Source organism: Geospiza fortis, unplaced genomic scaffold, assembly GCF_000277835.1.
Source record: "Geospiza fortis unplaced genomic scaffold, GeoFor_1.0 scaffold54, whole genome shotgun sequence".
NCBI lineage: Eukaryota > Metazoa > Chordata > Aves > Passeriformes > Thraupidae > Geospiza > Geospiza fortis.
This window is the reverse complement of record NW_005054301.1, coordinates 18,283,888-18,302,351: the sequence shown is the minus strand read 5'-3', so window position 1 is coordinate 18,302,351 and position 18,464 is coordinate 18,283,888. Positions and strand designations below refer to the sequence as shown.

Sequence of the window (18,464 nt, the reverse complement as noted above, 5' to 3'; positions counted from 1 at the left end):
TCAGAAACACTCGGCGGCAGCGCCGTGCACCCCGGGCCCGCTGCCCCTCCAGTGCGGGGGCCGCCACGCGGGACGGTGCCCGTGTCCCCCTCTGCCCTCCGGAGCGCTCTCCACCCACCGCCACTGCTCCCGGGCCCCTCCACCCTCCCCGGGCCTTGCCCTCTGCTGGCAACGGGACGTGACCTGGCGGAGAAGCAGCTCTGGCTGCCTCCAGTCACACCACAGGGGCAGGAGACCCTTAAGAATTTTTCCCTTGTAGAGGAAAATCCCACAGTGCCTCCTTTGGCCCCAGATGATCCCCGAAGAGCAAATTCCAGAATCCCAGATGCTTTTAGGAGAAGTGGTGCGTTGTGTAAAGCATCATTTGATATTTTTTTAAATCTGGTGTGCCTTAATCCACGTGGCATGAGTCTCATGTAGAACCATGGCAAGAACCAGACGTCCACAGTTCTGGGCTGTGAAGCTGTGCAGCATGCAGGAACAACCTGCACATGGATGGACATGAGAAATATTGTGGAGGAAATAACCACTCTAGAAATCCCAGTCCACACTACTCCACTTCCTAGTCCACCTATAAAAGGTGCTCCTCAGGGCTAGCTGTCACCTACTATTTATGTAAGGATGGCATGGTTCAAGTCCCCAAAGATGAGAGAGAGAAGCTCCATTTAGTATCTCTGCTGACAGATAGCAATGTCCATTGCCCACAAGAGAGCCGTCCTCTGCCAGATGAGATGTTTCAGCATATCTTCTGGGTCCCCAGACAGGAAGGCACTGGTGCATCCCTAAATTCTGCCCACTAACATCCACCCTCTGTGTGGGGTGAATCCACAATTTCCTATTGCAAATACAGAGGGCACCTACACTGACACTTGTGGCAATAGCCATAAATTCACGTTCAAAGCCTTCAAGTAATAGCATTGCTGTGTAAAGACAGCCTTTGAAAAGCTTGTTTCCAAAGCTTAGCAGCAGGATTAGGAGGTTGCTGGCTCTTAGCTGCAAGCTTTGCAGATGCTAGGGGCTGGCAAAGCAAAATCTGTATCACATGAAAAAGTTGATCAGGTCTGACTCTCCCCTGCCGTGAGATTACTTTTCTCACTACAAAGCATTTCTCCTCAGCAGTAAGTTCAAAATACATGTGGGCATGAAGATAGTGTATTGTTCACCAGCTCACTGTTCTGCTGAGCAGCCACGTTGCTTGTTCCTCGTCTCAGGTTATAAACAGCGCTGAGAAGCTCAAAATTGCTCACAGCTTAAACAACGTAATCATGATAACCTAGCCTATCTTACCCTACTGTGAGCTCTACTTTAATAATCCTGCTTAATCATTAAACCACAATAAAAGCAAGCCAAGGAGTTTAAGGCAAGAGCCAAGCCAAGGTGTATCAGAGCATCGCTCCAAACTTGAACTGAGCAGTCACCTAGAGACAGAAGCAGCCACACAAAGGGACAGCAAAGTTGTTGTGCGAAGAGTCAGAAAGATGTAGCAGAAAGTTTGTATCCGTTGGGACTTGTGAAGCTGTGAGCTGCTCTTGCTAGTTAAGACTCTGCAGTTTTGCCCTATTTACATCCTTTTCCCAGGAGGCCATCTTGTTATCTGGTACACACACTCCACTCAAGTCTTCTTGTTGATGTAGATGCTCTGACCTTATTCCTGGTGATTATTGAGTATAACAGAGGTTGCCGGTTATTTTTCAGAATGCTTTACCCCTCTACTGAAGAGTACAAAGACAGCAAATTCCTTGGACAGACCTATTCCTTGCCATGATACTGCATATTGTGTTATGGCAAATGAATTTTTTTTCCAAGACCATTTCATAGAGAGGGTGAGGTTAGATTAAAAAAAAAAAAAAAGGAAAAACAGGAAAGGAGACAGAGACACTGCTTCTGTCACTCTGCTGCGGACACCGAGAACAGGGTTAGGCCAAGTCCTGCCCATGGATGCACCCAGAGCTTGCACTCGTTCCAGGAGGATTATTTTTGTGTGCATGAGTGCATGACAGACAAAACAGATTTGGTCCTTGTTGCTTTGACTTTTCCAGGATGCTCCATTTATTTGTGCATTTTAGGAAACAGACTAGTACAGTCAAATGTTCTGTACCTGGGTTCCCCTCGCCCACCCAAACCAGAAATAATTTTAGGCTAAAAGCATCACCCATGCCAGAAGATGAGAGAGCCAAATCCTTTCAAAGGCAAAGGACTTACTAAAACCACCAGAGTTTCACCTGAGTAGGACTAAACAACTTCACCACAGTCTGTGACAACTTGGCTGAAGAGACAATGAGTCAATTTTGTATTTTCAGACCAAAATAATTGTCTGGGTTGGGGAACACTCTTGCCTCAGCTTCCTTGAAAGCAGGAATAGAGGATTGGTATTGCTGAGATCATTCCAGAATCTGGGTTACAGTGCAGAAAACTGATTCATGTTCTGCATTTGGAAATGGGGAATATTTTGTCACCATTGTCTCACTACCACCTCTTGTAGGATTTGACTGCAGCATGGAAGCATCCTGATATAACTTTACAGTGCATCATGTTGTTGTTACTGTAGTAACTTATTAGTAGGACATCTTGTGTTATCTTTATTGCTGCAGTACCTGGTACAAATGTACCACTGTTTGTCCACACTGTTATTACTGCCTTATTCCCCATACTAATTTACTGCAGCATCCTGTTGTGTCTTATTGCTGCATTATCAAAATGCTACTTTACTGCAGTGGCCTGTGTTACCTTATTGCTACATTTATTCTGGTATTATTATGTCAGTTTACTGCCACTTTTTATGGCTGCCCTGCTACCATTTTATTACAGTACTCTATGGGATCTTAGTGCTGAGTTATACTGAGAGTACATTAATCCATTTGCTTCAGCCTAATGCCGTCTGCACTGGTTTGTCGAACCTTTCCTAGTGCTTGTCCTGCTGCTGTTTTGCCACAATAGCCATGCGTGCTCTGGATACTCTATTATCCAAATAACAGTGCACAGCCATATTTCACAGCCATAGTCCTGTAAGTATGGGTAGTTTTGTAGCTAGCTTGCACAGCTTGGAGATTGTAGAAGCTTTCCAGACTGTCCTTCCTTGAACTGATACCATTTAGAACATAGAGGTGGAAAGCTGATTTCCTAACTCATCTTCAGCATGATGAGGTAGTTGGAAGACACTGGACACTTAGAAAGCAGCAGATTACTGCTTGCAATACTCAATGGGATATCATTGGGTGTACAAAAGTAGCATCACTTGGAATAAGCAAAGTCATTAAAAAGCAATGATTCAAGGATGTGGTTCATGTGGAAGTAGTTACATGTTAATATCACCATATGTGAAGTAAAAGACATGTGAAGAACAGTTAATATGTATTCCCAGGAGGAGGCCTTGTCTACTCTCATGTTTGTTTTGGAGAAATTTAGTCAGGAAACAAGGAGCAGAGCTTTCTTCCCTCCAGAGGATATGCAGCTCTGTCCGCTCAGCTAGCCATTGCTGAGCAGATTAGTTTGCACGAGTGTGCATTTAAATGACAAGCTGTTCAGCATCCAGGCCCCCTGATGCACGCCCATATGCATACTCTCCATGTCTGTAAGAATTCCCTCCATGTGCTCAACTGTTCAAACACAGAATATTCCCCACAGGCAAAATACTGCGGCAGCCAACATGACCTTCCTGCAGGAATAAAGCTGAAAGACAAAGCAGAGTTCGTGGCTCACAGGGCAGCAGCCCATCCCCAGGTTTAAGTCTGGCATTTCTGCTGCCTGCACAGACCATAACCCAAATTCCACCTGTCCTATTGCTCACCAGCACTCTCCAGTCCTGCCCACACGTGTCCCCATGCTGCAGATCCTGAGGAGTACCTCCGTGGTACTACCTGGGGGTACTTACCTACCCCATCCTTCCCCCAGGAGATGACCTCTCCAGTGTCAGGAACTCACTGCAAAGCAGAGACCCACATGTACCACTTTACTATCCCTGCTCCTTGCTACACACCAGTTTCATGTTTTATGTGTACATGTTGCTCAGGAATGCTCTGCTGACCAGCTGGAGGGTTCACAAGACAGACCTCCCATGGGAAATGCCTTGTGGCTGGGCAGCACTGGCAGCAGAGTGGCTAGGAGTGCAAGCAGCTGTTGGTTTACAGAGCTCCAGTGATGCATAGCACTGAAGGGTTTGACAAAGATAAAAACACCGTCTATAAGGCTCTGAGAAGAGACGACCTCTGCATTTTCCTAGGGATGACCAAGGGGGCACATATGCATATGCATGAATGGACATGTGAACCTATTAAACAAAGACCTGCTATTTCCCAAGGGGACTCTTTGGCTGGGTGGGCAGCAGAGGACAAATAGGTCCTGCAAGGACAGCTAAGTGACAGTTTGGAGGGTGACAAATGTTCTCTGCAGAGGCAGGAGACCACAAGAATGTCAGGGACATTCATGGTTCTGCAGTCCTGGAACTTGCTTGTGTGTCATGTATATGTAGGATGAATTTGGTCTGAAGGTCAGACAGCAGGCTGTTTAGGGTATAGGCATGTGTAAAGAACAAAGATCATACTCAGTAGTCTACTGTACATTCATGCAGGTGAATGGACCTTAGGTATAATTGATATTAGGACTTTGCAGGAAAGAAAAGAGATATCAGAATGAGAACTGTCATGGGCAAAGAGGAAGGTTATTTTTCTGACAGAAACTATGCTGGCATGTTTTTGTGCATACATAGGCCTTAGATATTAGAATAATACTTGCCTCAGAAGTGAATGTTGTCAATAGCCAGCTGTCTACTTAACTAGATGGTTTTGCCTAGGTAGGAATGCAGACTTGTAGCCATATAGCAGTTTCTACCACCTGTACAAAAAGCCAATTTGCCTTGGCATGAGTGAAGAAGACCAAGAAATGTCTAGTTTCATGTATGCCTCAGATCTGAACTGCTTACAAAATACAGGAGATTTTGTGAGTCAGCTGAGTCTTGAAATTCTTTTTATATATAGATAGTATACTGTATGTGAATGCAGGCCATTTTCCTATCTGCAGCTAGTATAAATGGATTTCATAATAAAGTCACTTTAGTCCTGTCCTCATCCTAACTGCCATACTTCCAACAGCTTGAAACAAGCTACTGGGCCGTCTTTTGCTGTTGCATTCATGAGCTGCAGGTCAGATGAGTTTTAGTGGAAGCTCATTTCCTCCAATGGTACAATTTCACTCTCAGAATGCTGCTTCTCAGCAGGGTCAGTTATCTGAGCATGATATCACAGCTGGATATGCTGCTGTTTAGGGAGTGTCACTTGGCACCTTGTCCATTCACACCATCAGTTCCCTCCTCACTGCCCACAGAGTTGCCTTTCCCGGGACACAAGTGAATGGATTTTGGCCCTCTCCAATGGAAGAGCTGGAGTCCTGTTTGGTTTGCTCGGAGAAAAGTTTGAACATCCATCATTGATTAGGTATGCAAAATCTTAAATAAATAGAAAATTAAATGAAATATAAACCAACTCACTTTAAATACTCTGTGTGTGTGTGTGTGTGTGTGTGTGTGTGTGTGCATTGCACATCTCAAACATGACTTTTTGAGCATCAGGCAGAGTCTGATCACATTTGCACTACGCACACATGCAGAACAATTCCGCCGACGTCAGAGAATTTGCACCAGGACCAGTCTAACTCAAGGGGGAAGATCCTCAGGTGATGAAAACCACTCCTGCTTTCCTCACTTCAGCTGAGGATCTGGTATCATCTCTGGACATGCTACATGCTATTGGAAGGACAATGGGTGATGAACTTAATGCCTTTCTTAATTTTTTCCCCCATTGTTTTAAAGGAGGAGAAACATAGGAAAGAAAAACCAAGTTAAAGTCAGTGAATCTGCAGGTGAAATGCATTTGGGATTTTGTGAGAAGGAGAAGCAGCTTCCAGCTAAAATATCCAGATATTTTATTGGATCCAGACGGCCACATGAAAGGGAGTAAGTGAGATTGCGGCGCCATCTTATTACAGTCATGTTTGTGCCAGGGAGGAAAGATATGAGGAAAAACACTGATCTCTCTCAGCTCTTCTTTCCCCAAGCTGTGGTTGGGTCTGTTTCCTTAAATAACGAAACAGCAAGCCCTCGCCTTGTTGACCTCCTGTGTATGGTGAAGTGTTCTCCAAACCTCAGCTGGAGACAAAGTACCTGCACAGAGCTCAGGGTCCTTAAGGAGCTGTGCAGACAGGGAAGTGTTGGTGTAAACTGTGAAGAGAGGTGCTCCACTGGCGTGTGGCTCTCTGCTTCCACTTGCTCAGGCTGTCTCCCCAGCAGGGACCTGCTCTCCCCGAAATGCCCCGTCCCTGGCAGTGGTCCCAGCTGTCTCTCCCATGGGGCGGTCGGCCGGAGCTGTCAGGAGGACTGCATCAGGCCCGTGAGGCGCTTGCTTGCCAGAGACTTTCCCTGGAGGGAGGGAAAAACAGACAGAAGAGATCCAGAGGTGTAAGTGATGTCTTGGAATGGTTTCTCTGGGAGTGAGGGGCAAGGGCCTTCCCCCAGAGTGGGGCACAAGGCTCTCCTGACAAGGGAGGCAGGTGGGGTGAGCCTGCCTCTAGAATTTCATGTGCCTGCAGTTCTGCCCTAGGAAAGTGGTTTGGCAAGGAGGAGTTGTGCCTAATGGTGTCCAGTGGCTATCACTCAAGGATGTGCCCTGGGTCTCGTGAAGATATTTTCTTTCTCCAGTTTCATGGGAACTGGTAAAAGCAAAGCCCTGTCCTACACTCACTGCTACTCGTGCTGTCCTGCTGGTGCAGAGCTCTACCCAGCACAGGGGTAGAGCTCTTAGGGAGGGATGCACAGCCAATGCTGCTGTGAAAACTTGGATGTCCCTCTCACAGTCTGTGAATCCGTATCAGTTGCACAGCATCCACCACAAGCAGGTCTAGGAAAAAAGTAGTTTCAGAAACAGTTGAGCCTGTTCCTGCGCTGCTGTCACTGACCTTGGCACACTCCTTGGTCACTTGCCTCATGAGTTGGTGTCCGTTCTCTCCTGCTTGGCCTCCCTGCTGTCCCTGTGCTCTCCTCCAAGCCACCAATGCAAGAGTGTGGCTGTGGCAGCCCTGCTCAGGCCCTGCTGTCATCCACATGAGCTTTCCCACTGGCAGGACCAAGGACTAGCAAGAAGGAAGGTCACCTGCACATCTGAACTCCTGCCCTAACTTAGACCATGCAACACCTGCTTTCAAGAGCAAAGGACCTACAGGACCTATTTACGGACCTGCAGCCACTGTTCTCCATTTACAGACAGGGTATAGCCACATAGGGAATACTGACGGCTTTGCAATTGCTGATATAACAGTGAAAAACTGTCTCAGGTATTGCACTAGTTGCTGTATTTCTGTGGTGAACTTTCCTCTTTAAAAATTATGGTTTTCTTAAAGGAAAAAAAAAAAAAGTCTTGCATGAAATAAACATTCACGGAATACCAGAGAGTTGTAGAATATCTAGCAGCTCTTAAACAACCTCCTCTTCATTACTATATTTAGCCAAGATTTCCTTTGCAATAGGAAGTCTTACTGATTGCTGTTTCAAAGAAAGAGCCACAAAAAGAGCAAGAGAAATTGATTATTCAGTGAAAAAAAGTAAGCATAAAATGTAGAAAAAAATTCTGAAATGTAAAAATTAGCAGGCTATTGGAAATAAATATTTTTAAACAAGTTAACACTCTAGGAAAAGACAAACACTTCCCACCTCCCTTTGATTTCTAATCTCTTTCCACATAGGGCTATTCCAGGAGGATGTAGTTGTTCCCTACAGAAGTGGCATTTCATTACTGCGATGTGTGACTTTCACCAAATAATTTGTTCAGCTGCATGAGCACACACAGCCTAATCTGTCTGTGTTCTGTATACCAGCAGCTGGCTGAGGGAAACACTGTCATTGTGCCGACTGTCCTGCCTGGCAGGAGAGGCCCACAGCCATTGCTCTGTGCCTCACACACAGGGCTCAGCATGGGAATGGCCAGCTCCATCCCAGAGTTCTGCAGACACACCATTCAAGATACGCAGGTTTTTTTGGTTTTTGTTGTTTGCAGTATAAATCAAATTTTTGATTATCACTATTTTTAAATGCACTGTTGTAAAGGTTGGCCTAGTGCTGCCCCAGGGAGTGGCCAAGTCTTCTGCAGAGCAACATGGCTTGGGGGGGCTAAGACCAAGGCTGTCATTTTGTGGCTCTTGAGGAATACCAGAGAGAGTGCTAAGGAATTATCAGTTCCTGAATCCTATTTATAGGAAGAAGAAGGTAAAGATATGGATGTTAATTCCTGGAAGAATAACGTGGCTGAGTTTAGGGGGAAAAAAGTTAGTTTCCACCAATATTTGGGTAGTTCCTTAGTGAAAAAAAACCAAACAAATAATCCTCGGTTTATATAATGCCTATTCAGTCAGACTCTAACTAATCTGCGACAGGCAGCTCCTCTTGTTATCTTCTCACAGGCAGGTGGCTTGGGGCTATGCCAGCTCCCTGCGTCAGGTTCCAGCAGGGCTGAGGAGCAAACACTGTTCCACATCCCCCATGTCAACATTCCTGTGTTCAAAGCAGGAAGGAGAAACACCGGTAGTGGGCCAGGCTGAGGAGAGAGGACGGCTGCCCTGGAGAAGGTGGTGGGCTGGAAACTGAGCCAATGGCCGTGATTTGCGCAGAGCGAAACTTTGCTCTTGGGTTTCCCAGTGGAAACTGCGTCTTGTTGCGGGGAAAAGCAGTGGCCTCCATCTGCAGCTCCCCTGTCTCATGGGAAAGGCGTTACCCTGGGAACTGCAGCAAACTTCCCGCCTGCAGGCTGGGATGAGTCCCCTGTGCAAAACCCGTCTGTCTGCGAGGATAACTGTGCCAGGGAACGGCCTCATGGACAGGGACATGCAAACAGATGGGTGCAAGAAGCTCTGTTTTAAGACAGCAAGAAGCAGGCAGCAATGTTGTCTGCTTGGCTGTTGCGTTCACCTCCGTGTTAGGACAGATGGCAAAAGGATCCCTGAAATTGCATAAAGGGATTAATGCTGTGACATTTTTTACTACAAGCCAAAGTGCTGTAATGTTCAACCCCCAACTAGAGGCATACTGGTGTAGGGGATTTTGTTTCAACCCAATGCAGGGCCAAGTGTCAGCCTCACAATATGGGTCTGAGTGATACAGATATCTGCAGGCTGGGCTTGGGTGGGATGCAGATGTTCAGTTTAGGATTCTCTCATCTTAGACTTCCTCATTAAAATAAAAGAGGATCAGGAAAAATTTGCATTTCATTAGGAAAACTGGTATCTCTTTCCTATTACTAAAATAAACAAGAAGGGAGTAAAACAGTGTATAACAGGTGGAAAAGCTGGATGGGATCTGCAATCCACCTGCTGATATAAATCAACATGACTCAGTTGTTTTCACAGAAGTGCTGCTGATTTACACCACTTGAGGGGCTGGCCCATGGTATCTCTCTTTCAGGTTTAGCCCTGCAGGGCTTCTAAGGCACAAAGCCCTTCAAGAGACACAAAAGTTTGCATCAGCTGACTGAGAAAAACGTAAGTGCATCAGACACAATGGGTTCTTTGGAATAGGGCAGCGTCTCACCCCGCAGGCAGCCAGCACTCTCCCCAGGACCCCCAGCCAGTCCATCCAAACCTGCCTGCCCCTGCTTGCCAAGAGGGCGTCCATGGCCAAAGAGTCCAGGATGGCAACAGCATGCTTTAGTGTCATTGCTTAGTGTCCGGAAAAGAGGCGTCTGCATAACTGAGAGGGTGGCCTGTGTCCACCTTGAGACAGCAGAAATGAGATGCACCCCTGTATTCTTTGTGATCCCACAACCCTTCCCTGAGGCTGCACTGTGTGAGGGCCTGAGTCAGTCAGGTGAAAGGCTGCTCTGAGAAAGCTGGAGGTGGCTGAAATAGTTCTTAACCGGGTACAACACATGCCAAAAAAGTTCAGGTCTGGGAGAGCATGTTGGGTCTCCCCTACCACATGGAACGGGTGGAATTCCCTTGGGGATATATCTGACAGAGCAAGGATGTTTCCAATTATTATGATGTGAAAGTCTGGCACAAGCAACACCTAATTTCTTTTAAAAGGTTCAACGAAAATAAATTATGTTTTCCTTCCATGCATCTTTGTTTAGCACGAAACCAGCGGCTGTCTCTACCTCTCCTTTCCCCACTGTAAGAGAATGTCAACAACAACTGCTGTATTTCCAGGAGAAATTTCATCTAAGCCAGGCTGGCAGGGGATTTGGAAAGTGTACCATCTCAAGCTCAGCACACTTCAGTGCTTCTTTTACTGTGCCACATGTATATGCTGAATAACTTAAGGCAAGATTAGAGTGGATGTAAGGAGTGAACTTTTTACATGGAGTCTAAAGCCTATAAAGAAATCCTAAGTCCTCCAGTCCCAAAATATTTGTCACTACTAATTAGGGTTACAACAATTAAAAGCCCAGACTGTTGTCACTGAAACAGCACAGCACAAGCAGTAGGGCATATGTTGTACAGCATATGTTGTGTGTTGTCTTGGATGCCGGAAGGCTTCCTTCTCTCTCATGTCCTGCAAGCAATTGAGCTGTTCCACAGCTTACAGGCAAGGATGACATTCACTGCATCTGGTAATGTCCAGTTCTCTCTGCACTGCTGAATGAATCTGGTTTGGCTCTTTTTTTTGCCCTTGAACACCCCCATGACTGGAGCCATTTCTTAAAGACAGTGTAAAATCTGGATCTGGAGTATCCTAAGGAAAAAAATCAGGGAATTCTTAATAAACCTAATGAAAATGTCCCCTAGAATATGACTTCCAAGTATGTGGCCATCCTAACTCCTTGGCTGCATGTCCAGCAGAGGATTGGATCTCAGCACTTGTGGACCATCAGGGCTCACTGAGGCCCATTGCAATAAAGATTAACCTGCAGGTCACAGGAGATGGTTACCATCTTCAGTGGCTGAGCCTTTGCTGAGCAGCTGCTAAGCTGAAGTGTAAAGTGCAATCAGCATTTATTTTAATGAAGCAAAATTCAGCAATTTAACATAGCCAAGAAACCAAGTAAGAAGGAAAAAAAGGGTGTCTGGAATTTGATGCAAAAAAGGGACAGCGCTACTTTCAAGCCTACTGTATGAGCCAGCAGAGTTTCCATCTTGCTCCTTGCTTTTATCGGCCAAAACTAGCACTTTGCATAGTTGGGAGAATATTTTAAAAATATTTTTAAGTGGAAAGTTTAGTTCTGTCCAGTGCCCATGGCGTCACAGAATGTTGCTATGCTCTGCCCAGCACAGTGCAACTCAGCATGCAGACATTCCCCTCCCCAGCATGCACAAGCCTGAGCTCCCATGCAGGTTGTCAACAACTTACCTGAACACCAGGCAGGATTTATCCCATAATGAGCTTTGTGGCTGCAGCGGGGGGAGAGAGGAGAGATGGCAGCACAGGCTCCCCTGTGCAATGTCAGTACAGACCAAGCTGACTGCTCACCTCCACAATTTCCACCCACCAGCCTGGGGCTTTGTTTGTTACAGCTGGCCCCACTTCTTGCTTTCTACCCCTCATTTGTGTTCAGGGCTCTCCTTTTCCCAGCCTGCTGCCCAATCTGCTCCAGACAGAAGCATCACCTTCCTGGAAGAGAAGTCATCTCACGGGGAGCACTGTTGCCCCATCCCCCTTTGCAGAGAACTGGGGCTGGTCTGCATCTCCAGTGGAGGTGAGATAATTCTCCTTCCATTGGTTTGAATCTGAGGTTTTCCACATCATCACTGGCAATGCTCAGTTTTCCTATCTGTTAGCTAACATACTGCAAGAAATTTGGCAGTGGGCAAACAACATCCTGCAACCAAATTTTACTTCTGAAGAGATTGTGATGGCCCTAGCACTGCCAGCACTGTTTGGTTTTCAATGTTATATTACAATACAGAGGTTGGGGAAGCTTTATTTTTGTGCCTTTTAAAAAATAATCCTTTTATTAGATTTTTTCATTAAGATATACATTGTCAACATAAGATAAGCGTAACATAAATTAATGAAGTTAAATAAGAAACTGAATTAAAAACATAAACAATACTGGAAAATAACTTAGTTCAACACAAAATAAACACAGACATACAAACTATGAACATAAGTAACATAAATTAACACACAAAATGTGGCAGACAATACCACCAATTACACACTAACACAAACTGAAAACAGGTGCTGCAAAGTGGCTGTAGAGGGTAAGGTGGGGCCAGATGCTCCCAGCATGTGGAATGCTCACCTGTTCCAGCCACTACAGTCTCATGAGTTACTCCCAAATTCCTGCAGAGTGGGCCCCACTCCTTTTCTAAGGCGTGACTGACAAGTTACCTGAGCTTCTTGCCATTCCTGCCCATCACAGTGAAACTCGACCACCATGGGTTACATTCCCACATATGATACTGCTTTTTTGCTCTTCTAGCTCATATCTCTTATGGGAACAGTTCAGAGCTTCAGTCCAATTAAAACCAGCATCATCTATTCCCATTTTAAGTTTTGAGGATTTCTTATGCTTCCTAAATGAAGCATTGCACTTTGCTTGGAGAAAAACCAGTACACCACTGCATATGGCACAAACCAGGATCTCTGTATTCACCCACTCCTAGCACAGCTTCATAATAGCTGCAGCCCTCCTCTACCATCCCACCAGTACCACAAGATCCTCTTTTTTTTTTTTTTGTGGTACAGTCTGGGCTCCTTATAGCTAAGACTGAACCAGTTTTGGCATTGGTTGAAGCTGTCTGTGGACTGCAGATTAAGCATATTTTCCTCCCTTTGACACAAACCCAGGAAGACAGAGAAGCAGATGGATCACTGCAGCCAGTACACAATGGTGTAGCAGACTGCTTTTTCAAGCCACCTCAGAAATGCCCTAACTGAATGTTGCTGGTCTGCCTCTAGGGCAGGGTGTGATGCTGTGCAAAGGACTCAGCTTGTTTGACAGCTTTCAGCACGACTGGGAACCAGATATGTAAATGTCTTGTACAGAGGAAAATGGATGCACCACTGAAACATCAAATCTCTCTGGAGTATCAAAATAAACTTGGCTGAAATCACAGCAGGGGCTAAGCACACCCTCCCTCCCAAACACCTTGCTAAGGTCATGGTTTAGTATCTGCAGTTAGACCTGTTACAGCTGCGAGAAGGTACCTGCTTTTGTCTTCCAGGATTTGTGTGTGGCTCAAATAAAATACAGCAAATTAATGGTGTGTTTGAAGTCTCTATAGTGCCTTTCATCTAGAAGGGTCCCCAAGCAATTTCACAAATGGTATGCACAAAGATCACTCACCCACTTTGCCCTTGCAGGGGCAAAAGGAAGCTGCCATCCTGTGCCAGCAGCACGACACAGCAATGCTTTTAGGAAGTGAAGGATTAGAAGCTAGAATACTTACTAGAAACAATGAATACTTACCCCTTAAAGGAAACCCTGTATCTAGAGCAGATTGTGCAGCATACAGGTGACACATGCAACTTACCCCTGACCAAACCAGGTAAGGTACCATGACAATACCCAGGGCAGGCATGGTACATCCCTGCCTGCAGTGGCAAGTCAGTGCGTGTGCTGTGCAGGACATGCATGCAGCCCTCTGCAGCCCCAGCTGTGCACACTGACTGGCTGTCACACCATGGGAACAATCACAGGGCAGGCTGCAAATATGGGCTGCAGCCCCTTTGTGCTTTGGGTACATTCTGATGCTTCCCACCACCTCAGTAATGCAAGTTCCTTTTCTCAGCACAAGCCAGTGTAATGATTGGAGTAGTCAAGTGAGCACATTTTCTTTTAAAGTAAAATACCCTCTAATGATAAAAAAACCCTTTTCCCAGATGTCTTTTCTTGATGACAAATCTAAAAAACTTTGGAATCCACTCCTGTATCCCTTCCCTTCTTGCTATCTATTCTGATAGCCACTTCACCAGCATCTCAGTATATCATCTTTTTATACTTTCCACTTTTTCAACCGCTATTCTCTACCAATAATGGCTTAAACCTTTGTCTTTATTGGAGGTTGTGAATACTTTCCATATTCTCAAATGCTGTGATCTATTTATGCAAGCTGGTAGAGCTGGGAAAGTGAAAAAGTGGGAAAAGTGGTAAATATATGACAGCTTTATGAGATTATCAAGGAACTAGTTAAAAAGATGACATTGGGCAGCAATTCTTTCTCCAGCCTTACACCTTCTTCACTTCTTTCATGGTTACTATTTATAATATGTCACACTGACACAGCTGTGCAAAACATCACACAGTTCACCTGAGAAAGATAAGATTCCATCAACACATTTCACATGTGTGACATGACACTCATGAATTAAGAATAGGACTGAGTTTGACTGAGACTCTGATCCAACAGTACGCAAACCAAGAAGACATAAAAAAGAGCATGAGTAGCAGTGGCCAAGGGATTAAGCTCAGGGTCAGGAAGATGGGGAAGCAGCAGCAGAGAAAAACAGAAGTGACAACATGGAGCTGGGAGACAGCTGAGAACATCAAGGAAGGGACAGCCAGGCAATCAGGGTAGAAACTAAAACTTTCACAGATATATAATGCAAGAGAACTGATACATATGGAACTGAAATTAAATATGCAACTGTGGATTTCTCTGGGCACTGAACTGGGATGCATTTACATCCTGAAACAAGAGTTGTTCAATATAAAATTACCAAAAGATACCAGAAAACTAAAGCAAAGGAAATGCTACCATGCTAATATCAGTTTGCATCACTGCAAGGAGGAGGAGGGCATTTTAGGCTCCAGACAAAAAGCATATTGGGCACTGAGCATGATAAATACATTGAATACAAGATCTCCAGTCATTCCTGTTTCCGGAAAAGTTATCCTTGCATGAGAAACCCAGTTGGAGCACTGGCTCCACAGCCATTAAGGATGTCATGTGGGACTTTGCCTACAATGCCTCTGGGTGAAAATACAAAATCACTAGACTGGTGCTGCTAACACAAGGATGACAGCAACTCCTGCTTCCCAGCTTCTTCTTCTGCCTATGCTATGGTTAATGAAGCTGGGCCAGTCTGTCGATGCAGTTATTAACCTGTGTCTGGGAACTGAGACAATCTTCAATCTTCATTGATGTGCTGTGCAAAATGTTCCATCCAAAATGTCCAGGATTCTTTGAAGAAGGGTCATTTGAAAACCCTTATTCTTACATCCTTAATCTAAAGTCTACTTCCAACACAGCTTGAACACAGACCATCTCATCCTTCACCTTATTTTCTTTCAACACTGCATTGAATTTACACAAGAGATTCTTTGCCTCCTTCAGGTAAAGACCCTTTCCAGTCCAGGAATATAATATGTAACAGTGTCCCACATCCGTCAGCTCAGCCAGAATTTGTAAAAATTCTGCCTAAAGAATAGATCATTGCTCTGGTCACTCTCTTGTCCCTTAAAACACAAAGACTGAGAACTCTTATCCTCTAAAAAGTGGTTCATGTGGGTGTGCCTTTTTCTTAAAGAAATATCAGTTGGGAATAAAATCCTGAGGTCTTGGCACTGAGTCACCACCTGGACACTGAGTCAGAAATTTTAACACCTGTTTTCTTCCAGGGAAAATTCCTTCCCTGGAATATAGCCATTTTAGGAAAGGTTGAATTCAAGTTTGGGTATGACATCCCAGGCTTATCTAAGTTACCTGCTGAGGCTGGTATCCGTAGGTTTAATCCCTGTTATTGCTGAAATACCCATTGCTGCTTTCAGAGATAATGCTTAAGATGCAACAAAGGAGCCTGCTCCTATTTCCTCCTTTATTAAATGCAAATGGCTACCAGCACAAGTTAGGCAGAGGCTTGGTGGCTTCCTTTGTGAGACAAAAAGCAGCAGTAGTTCCCCTAAATGTACTCATTAAAATATATTTTCCTTCTACACTTGGCCCTGAAGGATCATCTCAGCTTATGAGAACTAAGCTTCTGTCTATCTGATTATTAAATAATTTCTAAAGCAGATGGGAAACTACAGTGGTTTAAACAGCTAGGCTGAGGCTGCAGGGCTAAAAATAGTATAGCAGGCTCCTTTTAATTAGTGAGATGATGAAATATGACAGAAGAGAGAGATGTAGATATATGGATTTGTGTGTATGTGTGTCTTTAAAATTAAGTTATTACCTCAATACTAGATATTATTTATAACATATATGATACATGGTGTCTGATTTTTATGATGCCATTTATCTTCACTTGGGAGAGAAGACAGGCTAACTCTGCTTTCATAATGTCAATCCTTGTTGTATTCAAAAGGAAAATTGTAATAAGATAAACCTGCCACCATGTGCAGTGCCATCCTTTTTGAAATGAGATGGATTAGTAAGAGCTCCCAAGCTCTGTCAGCTCTGCAGCTCTGGGATATCGACCATTCCCCAGGGCACCCTGGAGAGCATGAAGTGCCAGCCTAGCTTTATACCTGTGATTCCAGAGCATGGGAGCCTGACACAGGGCCAAAGGGGCCAGGTACTGTGATGTTTATCTTACCATTGTGCTGTCTATGTATTTGTGAGGACTCTTCAAAATCTGAAGAGAGGAGAAAAGACATCTGCCACCCCTCTGCTCCAGCAGTGCTGGGCAGCATGTGCTCTGTAGTGTTGTGCTGCTCTACCATGCAGATGTGGCCCTTTGATGCTCACCAGATGACTGATGACCACGTTTGGTTCTGGGACCACAAAGCTGCCATGAAACACATGGACATCACAGCTTCAGACTTCTGTCAGGTAAGTTGAGGAGGCTGAGGGTGCCTGGCTTGTTGGGGGCTGGATCAGACAGATGATCCCTTGCTCCAAGGGGAATCCAGACAGGCACTGCAAACTATGCCCTTTGGTACAGAAGGATCTGACCACAGTGGGCACAACCCCCTTTTGGCTACTGCACTAAGGTATCAGCTGATACTCTGTAAGGACCTGGAAGTAAAAGGTAAACCATCACCACAATGAAAATTGCCCTGTCAAAATCTTGCTCTTAGTGTCATGCTTAATGTGGACCAGATAGGATGTGGCTTTCAGAAAGATTTGGTGCAAAAACTCGGTGCATTCATTAGTCATGAGATGCGTTCTGTTGGGCAAAAGTATCAAGCCAAGGAAGACAAGACAGTGGGTCTTGAAGGAGTTGAAGACTGGTATAAAAAAGTCATGTAAAGCCCTGCTCTTTCTTATTCCCCATTGATCCATGTGAAGGTGGAAAGCCTCTGGTTGCCTAGCAGAACTTCATGGTGTCTTGCTAAAGTATGTCAAATGGTCTGGAGCTAATCCCTGAGTTATGACTGAAATAAGCAGGAGCCCTGTGGGTAAAACCACTTCCACTTGCTCCTAGTCTGTGCTCCCAAAACCAGGTGTACAGCTTTGACCCAGTGCAGGAGACCAGTTTTGGAGCCCTGTAAGATTTTTCACAAGTGGGGCTTAACTCAAGTAAGAGACAAAAAGCCTGCAATACTCTTTGCACTTTGTCAACACAAAACTTTTTTGTTTCTCTTTAGTTTCTCTTTCTGAAGTGTTGCATTTTTTCCTGTCTTTGTCAATCAAGAGATGGTGAGACCCAAGAAACCAGAAAAGGCAAACTTAGAAAGTCTGATTTTTTTCACTCAGGTGAAGACTCCCTGTCTAAGATGCTGGACATGTTTGGTCTTCTGGCTACAAGTCAGCTTTTTCTGATATGGAAAGCAACACTATAAGTACAGGATTTTCAGCAAGGAAAGGATCATGAACCTCATGAACCTCTACCTCCATGCTCCTGCTCTGGCTGTATGCCACATGCAATGTTCCCCAAAGTTCCCCAGATTTGAGTACAATGATGTAAAAGGAAGGCCTCTAGAAGAAAGGGCGTCCAAGAGTGCTGGTCAATATTCAAGCATCACATTTTCCAAGCTCAAGACCAGGGTACTGCCTTGAGCAAGAAACCAAGCAAAGGGGGCAGGAGACCCCTTTGGATGAGCAGGGAGCTTCTAATAATTCTCAAACAGATTCTGGGATGTGGAAAAAGGAACTGGCTGCGTGGGAGGACTGAAGGAACAGTCAGAGTATGTGGGGATGTGACAAAGAAGGCCAAAGCCTATGGAGACTTAAATCTGACAAGGGACATGAAGGACAAAAAGAAGGCTTTCTAAAGTACATTAGCAGCAAAAGGAAAATTTGGGAAAATGTAGGGCTGCTGCTGAATCAGATGCATGTCCTGGTGACAGAAGACACAGAGAAGGCCCAGTTACTGAATGTCTCAGTTTTTGGTGCTGAAGTTGGGAATCCCAGACTTTGGAAGTAAGAGAGGAAGGAGGGAGAAAGGGAGACTTCCCTTGGACATAGAGGGCTGGGTTAGAGATCGGCTTGGCAGACTTATGTCCCATAAACTTCTTTACATTGAGGGTAGCAGAGCATTGGAACAGGCTCCCCAAGGAGGCCATGGAGTCTCCCTCTGGAGACAGTCCAAATCCACCTGGACACATGCCTGTGTAGCTTGCTCTAGGTGACCCTGCCTTAGCAGGAGAACTGGACTAGGT

At 45.1% G+C, this 18,464-nt stretch overlaps 1 protein-coding gene across 1 annotated transcript in view; it reads right to left on the bottom strand.

Annotated features, from left to right (window-relative positions):
• Window positions 1-5,699: 5,699 nt before the first annotated feature.
• The window catches only part of RGS6 (regulator of G protein signaling 6), a 241,913-nt gene continuing 229,148 nt past the window's right edge, over window positions 5,700-18,464 (bottom strand). Inside the window, exon 17 of the mRNA XM_005417659.3 lies at window positions 5,700-6,409. Coding sequence (XP_005417716.2) covers window positions 6,359-6,409 — 51 coding nt within the window. The 3' untranslated portion in view covers window positions 5,700-6,358. The remainder of the gene's footprint in view (window positions 6,410-18,464) is intronic.